General features: G+C 34.4%; 3 protein-coding genes across 3 annotated transcripts; all 3 read left to right on the forward strand.

Moving 5' to 3' along the window:
• The first annotated feature begins 518 nt into the window (after positions 1 to 518).
• LOC107466747 (replication protein A 70 kDa DNA-binding subunit C-like) lies at positions 519 to 3,357 on the forward strand. Its single transcript, XM_052254306.1, has 11 exons — positions 519 to 638; positions 746 to 1,013; positions 1,100 to 1,196; positions 1,295 to 1,416; positions 1,511 to 1,595; positions 1,690 to 1,822; positions 1,957 to 2,111; positions 2,231 to 2,360; positions 2,457 to 2,657; positions 2,792 to 3,082; positions 3,187 to 3,357. The coding sequence occupies exons 1-11, from the start codon at positions 519 to 521 to the stop codon at positions 3,355 to 3,357; spliced, it is 1,773 nt and encodes a 590-aa protein (XP_052110266.1).
• A 3,031-nt stretch (positions 3,358 to 6,388) lies between these two features.
• Positions 6,389 to 9,401, forward strand: LOC107466748 (uncharacterized). Its single transcript, XM_016085755.1, has 5 exons — positions 6,389 to 6,494; positions 6,760 to 7,023; positions 7,116 to 7,197; positions 7,443 to 8,362; positions 8,488 to 9,401. The coding sequence occupies exons 1-5, from the start codon at positions 6,389 to 6,391 to the stop codon at positions 9,399 to 9,401; spliced, it is 2,286 nt and encodes a 761-aa protein (XP_015941241.1).
• Positions 9,402 to 9,470: 69 nt separating this feature from the next.
• On the forward strand, positions 9,471 to 10,702 carry LOC107466749 (ATP-dependent DNA helicase RRM3-like). Its single transcript, XM_016085756.1, has 2 exons — positions 9,471 to 9,675; positions 9,789 to 10,702. The coding sequence occupies exons 1-2, from the start codon at positions 9,471 to 9,473 to the stop codon at positions 10,700 to 10,702; spliced, it is 1,119 nt and encodes a 372-aa protein (XP_015941242.1).
• Positions 10,703 to 11,080: the final 378 nt, after the last annotated feature.

Here is an 11,080-nt window from a genome sequence, read left to right on the forward strand (position 1 = left end):
AACCTGATTGAGAACCGACAGATGATTAGCCGTGCTGTGACAGAGCATAGGAACGTTTTCACTGAGAGGATGGGATGTAGCCATTGACAACGGTGATGCCCTACATACAGCTTGCCATGGAAAGGAGTAGGAAGGATTGGATGAATGTAATAAGAAAGTAGAGATTCAAGAGGAGCACAACATCTCCATACGCTTATCTGAAATTCCCACTATTGATTTACATAAGTATTTCTATCCCTTTTATTTTCTATTTATTCCATTAATCAAATTTAAACCAATAATCTGCCTAACTGAGATTTACAAGGTGACCATAGCTTGCTTCATACCAACAATCTCTGTGGGATCGACCCTTACTCACGTAAGGTATTACTTGGACGACCCAGTACACTTGCTGGTTAGTTGAACGTAGTTGTGATCACAGATGCCAAAGAGCCATTAAATAAATCTCATGCAAATACAAAGAGGGCAATCACAATTTCGTCCACCAAATGCCTCCACCATTTGATATGATTTCTAAGATGCATCCTCCTAGAGAGGCTTGGAGGCTGAAAGTTAGGGTTCTAAGGCTTTGGGTTGTACCCCCTTTTGGTAACCATGAGGTTCCTAACTCAATGGAGATGATTCTCCTTGATGAGCATGTTAGCCCCTATTAGCTTCTCTTTTAAATATAGTCTTACTTGCTGTTTTTTTCAACTTTAAATTATGTGTTTCATTAATCTGATTTGTTCTTTTGTTCCATTTCTAGTGTGAAAAAATTCAAGCTACAGTCAAGAAACCACTCCTTAATAGGTTTAGGGATCATATAGTTGAAGGACAAGTTTATAGAATGGCATATTTTAGTGTTGTGTCAAATCATGGTAGTTATAGAGCAACTTCTCATGAATTCAAATTGGTTTTTCTTCACCGAACCACTGTTGTAGCTGTTGATGAAGATGTTATCCCTAAGACTTGTTTCAACATGTTTCCTTTTTCTGAGCTGCTGAACATGACTCAAGATTATGATTTCTTAGTTGGTGTGTATATCTTCCTGCTGTTATGTTATTGAAGTTTTTTAAACAAATCCTTTGAGTAGTTAATAGGTTGTGTTTATTTGGAATAGATGTCATTGGTCTTTTAACTTCAGTCGGAGAAGAGAAAGAATATGTAAAAGAGGGGAAAATTGTGAAAATGATTGCATTGGAATTAACTTCAAAAGAGTATGTTCGTTAAGTCATTTCTGGTGCTTTCTCTTTATCTTTTAATTATCTTTTTTGCTTATTTTCTGTTTGATTCTTTGTCATCTTTTGAGTTTCAGTGTTACAGTGCGATGTGCATTGTTTGGGGATTATGTTAATCAAGTAAATCATTTTCTTGCCTCTGGGTATGTGGAGCAGCCTGTTGTAGTCATTCAACTTACAAAAGTCAAGTTCTTTAGGGGTATGTTGTTGTTTTTTTTTTTGTACATCTCATGGCTGCTCTAGGTGTTGAATCCAATAAAGTTTTGCTAGACTCTTTCTTTGTTTCTGTGTAGGTCAAGTAGGTCTTCAAAATGTGATGTATGCCACTCAAATATTATTTAATCCTGATATTCCTGAAGTTGTTGAATTTAGGCAGAGGTTAGGATGCTTTATTTTGTTGATGTTTATTGTATTTTTTATTTACAAGCAATCTGGAGTAACAAGTACAACCATTTGCATTAATTTTTTTTAGTATGATTGAGCAAGGTGTCAGTGGTACCCAGCCACTGTTTATTGCAAATGAGGGTAAAGTTCTCTCCTTGGAAGATGATTTCATGCGTTTAACTAGAAAATGCACTATTGAAGAGCTTCAAGATAACAATCAGGTTGTCTTCTTTTGAGTTAGTTGTGTTTCTGTTTGTTTTATACACAAATGAGCGAAAAAGAAAATCAAACAAGGATTTCCAGATCTATTTTTTCATTCATGTTGTTAATTAACTTTGAAATGCCCATTGAATAGGAGGGTTCTTTTATCATTTTTGGTGCAATCCAAGGTATTGTTGAGGATGGAGGTTGGTGGTATTCTGCTTGTGTGTGTGGAAAGGGTATCTATCCTCAAAATGGTGCCTATTACTGTGATTTTTGTTTGAAGCACATAACTAATATCACTCCAAGGTCAGAATTTTTGTTGAAAATGTGTTCTCATTTTGTAGAGTGGATTGTTTATAAAAATAAGGTTCCTTGGTATTATGTATTTGAATGATTGTGTTCCCACTTTTTTTTTCTCTCTGCAGATTTAAAATTAAAGTAACAGTTGAAGATCATACTGGGGAGGGTATTTTCCTTCTCTTTGATCGTGAGGCTTCTTATTTGCTTAAGAAATCATGTGCTGACTTGTTTACTGAGGTTCAAAGAGATGCAAGTGTATGTTGTTAGTTTTCTTTCATGCGTTGTTCATTTTATGGGATGGCATGTTCCTTATTCAAACTCTATATTTCTTATGTGTTGCTTTCAAAATAGCTTATATGTGGGGATACTTATCCTCCCATATTCCAATGGATCATTGGAAAGAAGTTGCTGCTCAAGGTTGATACCAAAGGTGTCCCACATGATACATTTTATGGGACTTTCCGAGTTAGGAGAATTTGTGATGATTCCACCATTATTGCGATGTTTGAACTTCCCAATTATGATGCTGATGATGAGTCTACTCCAAAAAAGGTTAGATATACATACAAATGTTTTTATATCCTGTTAATTCATCATTAATTTCATATTTTTTGTTTCTTTATTGTGCTGTGGTCAATTTCTGTTATGGTCTTATGTATTTTTAAACTCTTATGGCATATGAAAAGGAGCATGAGTTACACAAATCTGTTCCTCGTGGAAAAGCGGATGTGGGTATTAAGAAGGAGTCTTCGGATGGTTTTATCAAAAGTGAGAAAGATGATGGTGAGTGTTCTGGGATTTTGTGTAAATCCCCTGTTCTTATAGATTTTTTGGCTGAAAAACAGCCTGTTGTTTCCGGGGGGACTGAGTTTGTTGGCTTAATTGATGGTGAGCATGGAAAAGAAGAGAAAACTCCCAGCAATGATCTTTCTGCTGAACTGGATATATTGCTTAGCTCAGCAGAAAAAGTAACTCAGGTGCTGATGTATAATATTTTTTTTCTCATTCTTATGTCTGCTGTTTCTAATTGTATTTTGCATTCTTGAGTGAGATTCATACGTTTTTTTAATTTCTGTCATAGGAGCTGTTGTCCCATGTTCTTGAAGCACCTTCGCAAAATGGAGAGAAGCTTACCCATGAAAATCATGTTTTCACCTCCAAGAGTAAGAGGAATTTGAATCCTAAATTTGAAGAGGCTTCTGTTAATGCAGATGGGCGTGGGTTCAAGGTTGCCAAGGTTAATGGAGTTTGATTGAAGGTGTGGAATTGAGCTGCTGTGTCTAGGTGTATGTGTCTTATATAGTTTATCTATAAGTATTTAGGAAGGCTTCTGATTCCAAATAGATGGACATGTAATCATGCTGGCTGGATGGTATTTTGATTTGACTTTTTTGGATTGTGTCCAAAAAATAGGATTGTCAGATATAGGGGTTTTGCTTTTGTGATGGCTCGGGTAATGTGCCAAGTATGTCTATTCTCAACTCTTCTTTTTGTAATAGTGACTTTGCTAGGGATTGGACACATTTTGAATGTTGTAGCCTCTTTAGGTTACATACTAGGATATGTAGTCAGATGTTGGAATCCTCCTTATCATGGGGGAGATAGCCATATGTATTTGTGTAGATCACTATCAGTGAAATTTGAATGAAATGCAGCAGTTCTTATTTTGTATTTGTTTATTGTTGTATAATTTTATCTTTTCATGTTGATGTTGATGTCCATTAGTTATTGGTGTTTGTTATAATACTTTATTTCCTTCATTTTGTCTGTTATCAAAATTTGTGCATGGTTACATGAGTTTTTTGTTGGTGTGTTTCACATCTTTTGCCCCCATCCATTCCCCTCTTCCTCCCCCTTTTTTATTTTTTTCGTTTGTTGCTTATAGGATCTTAACGATGTGCATTTCTCTTTTCAATTAATTAGGGTTACTCCTTGCTTTTCATGTTTCAACCTTTTTTTCTGTTTAGTACGAGTGACAAATATGTCTCATAACTCAGTTCGTGCTAGAGAGTATAGGCGAAATTGTTTGAAAAGAAAGCGAACACAAACTCATCATCGAAATTCAAGAGGTCAGTTCTGAATTGAGTTTCATGATATTTTTAGTGGTTTATACTCCAATTTTTAGTGATTTGATATATATGCGACTGTTTGTAATTTTTTTGTTTTGTTTTGTAATGCTTTAGAGGTCCTTGATTCCTCGATGCCTGTTCTCTCTTTGAATGATTATATGGGTAATTTTTATTGTTCTCTTTATATTTTTGTATTTAATCTTTGTGTTTCTAATAATCTATTTTTTTAATTTATATGTTTTCATTGTCTCTATTTCTTCTTATGTTTTAGAAAATTTATTTGAGGTGTCCCAGAATGTTAATCAGAGTTCACATCTTATTTTGTCAGGTATAATAATATATTTAAGTATTTTATCCCACTTCGATTCTTTTCTGTTAAATTATATTTTAAGTTTCTTTGGTTTATATGTAATAGCAAATGTATTTAAGTCATTTATTATTTTTTTTATGCTGTTACACCTAAAAGGGTTATTTTAACTATTAGTAGCCCATAGAATTTCTAATTAAATATATGTCTAAATTTCTGTACTAGGTCTCTTTTTAATTTGACAACTCAATTAATATTTGTAGAATCAAACATGATGTAAGGTAATTATAATAACCCTAAATTGTGATAAGTTGTTATTAAATTAGGTAACGTAATCGTGAAATTGTTTAGTTGTTGTTGTTTACATGGCTGAAAGTTATTGAAGTACTTAATAATTGATTCAAAGCGCACAGTTATTGAAAGTAATTAAATTAGCTACTGTAAGCCTGATCAGCTATCGTATGTGGTAAACATAATTAATGCCATTATAACATTCTTTATTTAATCGTTTAGATAAGTAGATAGGTTTAATTTATATAGTTCTTTCAAAGATACACAAGGACTAGAGGTTATTAAATTGTTTAATTAGTGTTTATTTTTGTCTTCAACAATATTAAAAGTTTGTTGGTTATGTGATTGGAATGACGTCATTAGTTAATTAGTTAACTTTTTTAGCTAAATAATAGACCAAGGGTATTTCTTGAAAGTTTCTTAGTTTTATGTGTAGTTCTCATAATTGTATTGGTTATCAAACCAATCAGGTTACTGTGTCACTTGTTCACCGGTTAAACCGGTAAGTCGTTGGTTGAACCGATAGAACCGGTTGTACGTCAATAAAATATATAAAATAGTCAAAAATTGAATAAAGTGACAATTAAGTATATTCTTAACACACCAGGTTGGTGGTATCGCTTATGCTTTCCTAGCAAGCACAATTGGGTTCAATACCCATTGCAAGCATTTTTTAATATTCGATCCAATATTCAAATGCTACTGGATGACCCAAGAGTTGCATTTGTTGTCAGCACCATAGGACTGGCCTGATCGAATTGGCTGGTTTGTCTGCCTTTTGAAGAACTGGCCGGTTTTAAGCGGTTCACATTCTTCCTCGGTTCAAACCTAAACCTGACCCAGCTAGACTACCAGTTCGAATGGTTCATCGGTTTTTTGGTCGAACCGGCAGATCCGGTCCGATTCTTATAGCTATGGTTTTATGTCATAATCAGTAGTTCTACATTAAAAAAATGTTTAATTAATTTGTCCATTCTTTTAATTTTTGCAAATCTTCTATCAGTTCCATATAATTATTTTTTCTTTTAGTTCTCTTTGTCAGAAATTATTTTTTTTCAATTTCTTCAATTATGCCTTTGTCGATAGTGATTTGGTGAATTGTATGGCAAGCTATTTACAATAAATAATATGATGTATGGATTGAAGAAAGAGAAAAAGAAAGCCTTGGTAGCCAATTAAGAGAAAAAATTGTGCAATGACTGAATTAAAGTTAAAAACAACAATATATGCACTTGTTCTAAAATGTTAGAAAATTCTTAGGACCGATTGAGCCATTAGTGTCTAACAAAATACAAATTGATTTTAATAGTAATTTAGATTATTTAATTTGGACGTTCGTAGTTAGTATCATTGATTAAAATAATAAAACAAAGTCTATTCTAATGTTAACAAAAATGAAATTGTTCTTGAATATGCATTTAGATTTATTTATATTTACTTAGTTGATAAATGAATGTTTAATTTTTATACATTTTCATACTTTATTATATTTGTAATGTTTACCTTCCATGTTCATTATTAGATAATTAATTAATTTTTTATTACATGAATATTTTGTTTTTTATATTTGGTTGTCGAATATATATTTACATAAGTTTGTCTTATTTTAAATCAAAATGGATGATATAGACCAATCAGAAATATATGATCCTTCGATAGATTCATTCAGTCAAGTTGGTTCTGTTATTGATCATCCTCTGTTCTTGCAAAGTGAGATACAAGGTACGCTATCTTTCTTAAATCATATAGTATTGTAGAATAGTAAAATAGACTCCTTATTTATTTGGTGTTAAAACATCCGACTATGATTCTGTCATGAGATGTTATTCAGTTAGTGTAAAATAAAAATAGTGTTCTGTGATATATTCTCCTCACAACATTCAAATGAGTCAAGTATTTAGTCTATATAATATCTTTATGCTAATGGTTTATTTACATGAGGTTCTTTTATTGTTGTGTATATTTTTCTCGATTTTATGTCTACCAGGTTGCCTTGATGTTAGTGACCCTAACTATGAATGTTCAATTTGTGGCGCGTGTTTCTGGTTATTAGAACGTGTTGAAAGAGATTCTACAGTTAATCATCCTATTTTTACTGTTTGTTGCTCAAAGGGAAAAATTCAGTTACCTTATCTCCAAAAGCCCCCAGATTTCTTAGATGATTTGATCAATGGACATGATAGCAAGAGTTTATACTTCCAAAAAAATATTCGATCTTATAACAGTATGTTTGCCTTCACGTCTCTTGGCGGTAAGGTATTGAATTCAGTGAATGATGGGAGGGGTCCACCGCAGTTTATAATAAGTGGTCAAAATTATCATCGGTTGGAAGTTTGCTCCCAGATGCTGATGAGAAGCCTAAATTTGCGCAGTTATACGTATACGACACTCAGCATGAGATAATGCATAGGCAGCGAATTTTCGGGTATGTATGTTTGAAACTTTGTTGTTTAGTGTTTTTGTTGAATTTTCCTGATGTTTTATTGTTATTTGTATTGGAAAATAGGTTTATAGTTGTGACTTCATAGTTATACTGTGTTTTGTTCCTGTTATAATATGCTATTAGTTATTTTTTGCTAATAAAAGATTTTTAATATCAAAAATATATTACAATTGTATTCTGTGTGGTTTTTAAATATATTTTCTGTGGTTAATATATTTTTGTTTTAGGCAAACATCTGAGATAGATAAAGAATTGATAACTGAGTTGTTGCAAATGATCGATACTCATAATGTCATAGCACAGTCTTTTCGAAGAGTTAGAGAATTCTATGAGTGTCATCCATCTGAGATTTTCTCATTGAAGTTGTATTCACAATGGAATGTTGATCGAAGAATGTACAGTGCTCCCTCTTGCAATGAAGTTACTGCTTTGATTGTTGGAGATTTTGATTCGTCGGACCATGGTCGTGACATTATTGTTCGATCTACTGGTGGTCGGTTGCAACGTATATATGAAACTCATGCTCTGTATTGGCCCTTACAGTATCCTCTGTTGTTTTCGTATGGCGAGGATGGTTATCAGCTGAACATTGGTTATCGTGGTCAACAGCTTGGATATGTTCCTGGAAGGAGAACAAGAGTTTCCCTCAGGGAATTCATATGTTTTCGTCTCCAGATTAGGGAGCATGAAGATGGAATTATTCACAAGTGTAGGCGGTTGTTTCAACAATTTGTTGTTGATTGCTTTACCATGATTGAGTCCCAGAGGTTATATGAGATTAGAATGAAGCAAAGTACAATTAGAGGAGAAGTCCTTCAAGGAATAGAGGAGGCTATGCGTCGTGGCGATGACGAGGCTTCTTCAATTGGGACACGAATCATTTTGCCTTCCTCCTTCACTGGTGGTAGACGTTATATGTTTAACCGTTCTCAGGATGCCATGGCAATTTGCAAACATTTTGGGTATCCAGATTTATTCCTCACTATTACGTGTAATCCAAATTGGCCTGAGTTTCAGCGGTTCACGAAGCGAGAGCGAATTCCGATTGCTGATCGTCCTGATATCTCTTGTCGTGTCTTTCATGCCAAGTTGAAGTGCCTCCTTAGTGATCTCAAGGAAGGTGTGTTTTTTGGTCCACTTAATGCAGGTAGGTTCTTTTCTCGCTTAGCATTTCAATTTCTGTCAGTCGTCTTCGGACATGTAGTTGTCTGGCTTCTTCAGGATGTTTTTTGTATTTTTTTGGTATGTATACTATTGAGTTCCAAAAAATAGGTCTACCGCATGCACACATGTTACTCTGGCTTAACGGGAAAAGCAACTTACAAAGTGTTGAAATTGTTGATGAATTCATCTGTGCCGAGCTACCCAATCCCCAGAAATTTCCATCTCTTTATAATGTTGTCACCAAGTACATGATCCATGGTCCCTGTGGTCGACTTAGACCGAGTTCTCCTTGCATGAAAGATGGTAAGTGCTCAAAATTTTATCCGAAAATATTCGTTGACCAAACGAGCTTTGATGAAGATGGCTATCCAATATATAGACGTCGTAATATGGGTGTCATAGTGAAGATCAACGATGTCGATATCGACAACAGATTTATTGTGCCCTATAATCCACTGTTATTAATGAAATATCAAGCTCACATAAATCTCGAGTTCTGTAACAAGTCAAACGTCATCAAGTATCTATTTAAGTATGTTAACAAGGGTCCGGGTCAGGTGACCGCAATTGTTGGAGAAATATATGATGTTGGTGAATCTTCTCAGGTTGTTGATGAGATCAAACAGTATTACGATTGTCGTTATTTGTCATCGTCTGAATCCATGTCGAGAATTTTTGCTTACGATATTCATCAAAGATGGCCGTCGGTACAGAGGTTGACTTTTCACTTGCCCAACCAGCAACATGTTGTATTCAATGATGCTGATATCACTACTCATGTTTATTTGCGCAACAAAGATTTGCTGACGATGTTTACAAGTTGGATGATGGCCAACAGGCGGTTCTCGGAGGGGCGGTCTCTAACATATGTTGAATATCCAGGCAAATTTGTCTATTGTTTGAGGAGCAGGGAGTGGAAGCCAAGACAGAGTGGATTCTCAATTGGAAGATTGAGTTTTGCTCATCCCTCATCTGGTGAACTTTTCTACATGTGGATGCTTTTGAATGTGCAGAGAGGTTGAACCAGCTTTCGAAGTATAAGAACCGTGAATGGTGTTACTTATGATACATTTCAAGAGGCATGTTTCGCCATGGGATTCTTGATAGATGATAACGAGTATGTTTCTGCTATTAAGGAAGTCACCGAGTTAGCATCAGCTGCACAGCTAAGGAGGCTTTTTGTGATGTTGCTGTTATCTGGTTCCATGGGAAGACCTCTGTCAGTTTGGGAGCAAACTTGGACTTATTTGTCTGATGATATTCTTTACCTCAGAAGACACGAGCTGAAATATCCTGGTAAGATTTTTGTTCTTTGTGAATTTATTACAAGACAGGTAGGCACACACGCATGCACACAGTAGAAAAGTTATATTATGGTGCTAATATTTATTAATTATTGTTAAACGTAGATCTAACTATGAGTCAAGACGAGTTACAAATGTTTTGTTTGTTGGAGATTGAGAGGCTATTGCAGAGTAATGGAAAATCATTGAGAAATTATGCTGGCATGCCGGTTCCTAATAACTCTTCAGTCTCTCAATTAAGCAATTTGATGCTGCTGCGTGAGTTGCAGTATGATACTGTTTCTTTGTCTCGTGAGCACGATGCAAATATCTTAAAGTTAAATGAAGAACAGAGGGTGGTCTACGATAAAATTATTGACTGTGTTTCGAATAAGAGGGATGGATTCTTTTTTGTGTACGGGTTTGGTGGCACTGGAAAAACTTTTTTATACAAAGTTTTGTCAGCTAGATTGCGATCTGAGAAAAAGATTGTTATAAATGTTGCTTCTAGTGGTATTGCTTCTCTATTGTTACCTGGTGGTATGACGGCGCATTCTATGTTCAATATTCCTGTTGACCTGACTGAAGACATTGTTTGCCGGATTAAGAAGGACAGTCCAAAAGCTGAGGTATTTCGATTGGCTGATTTGATTATTTGGGATGAGGCACCGATGACTAACAAATTAGCATTTGAAGCGCTTGATAGGACGTTGCGTGATATAATGGTTTCAGTCTCTAATAGGAATAAAGATTTACCTTTTGGTGGGAAGGTGGTCGTTCTGGGTGGTGATTTCAGGCAGGTCTTGCCAGTTATTCCAAAAGGTTTGCGTGATGAGATTGTCATGGCTTCCATAAATTCTTCTATCATTTGGAAATATTGCGAAGTTTTGCGATTGACAAAAAATATGAGGTTAGCAATCGGATCGGAACAATCAACTGCTCAGGAGTTAAGGTTGTTTTCAAATTGGATACTTCAAATCAGTGAAGGTCGATGTGGAACAGTGGTCAATGATAAACTTTTTGTTGATATTCCTATCTAAACCGGTTTGTACTTAATGATTTTGTTTAACATGGTTTGATGAATTTTTTTTATTCCTGATTCCTATACTATTATTATAACTATATATTTTCTTTAGGCTAAATTATAATTTTACTTCTCACACGATTGAATTTATTTATAAAATTAACTTTGGAGAAATGGATATTTTAAGTTTTCAAATGTCATCTTAATTTGATAGCGGTTTTATATTTCATTTTGTACTTGAAGATAATTTTTAAATTTTATATTTAATTTTTTTCTTCTTTTTTTCTTGGTTTGTTGGTTAATTAGAAACTTTATTCTACAGTACATATAAACAATTAATATCTACAGAAAGTTGTCTTTTTTTTTATGTTATGAAAGTTATTTATGCTGTCGA

Source organism: Arachis duranensis, chromosome 9, assembly GCF_000817695.3.
Source record: "Arachis duranensis cultivar V14167 chromosome 9, aradu.V14167.gnm2.J7QH, whole genome shotgun sequence".
Classification (NCBI taxonomy): Eukaryota; Viridiplantae; Streptophyta; class Magnoliopsida; order Fabales; family Fabaceae; genus Arachis; species Arachis duranensis.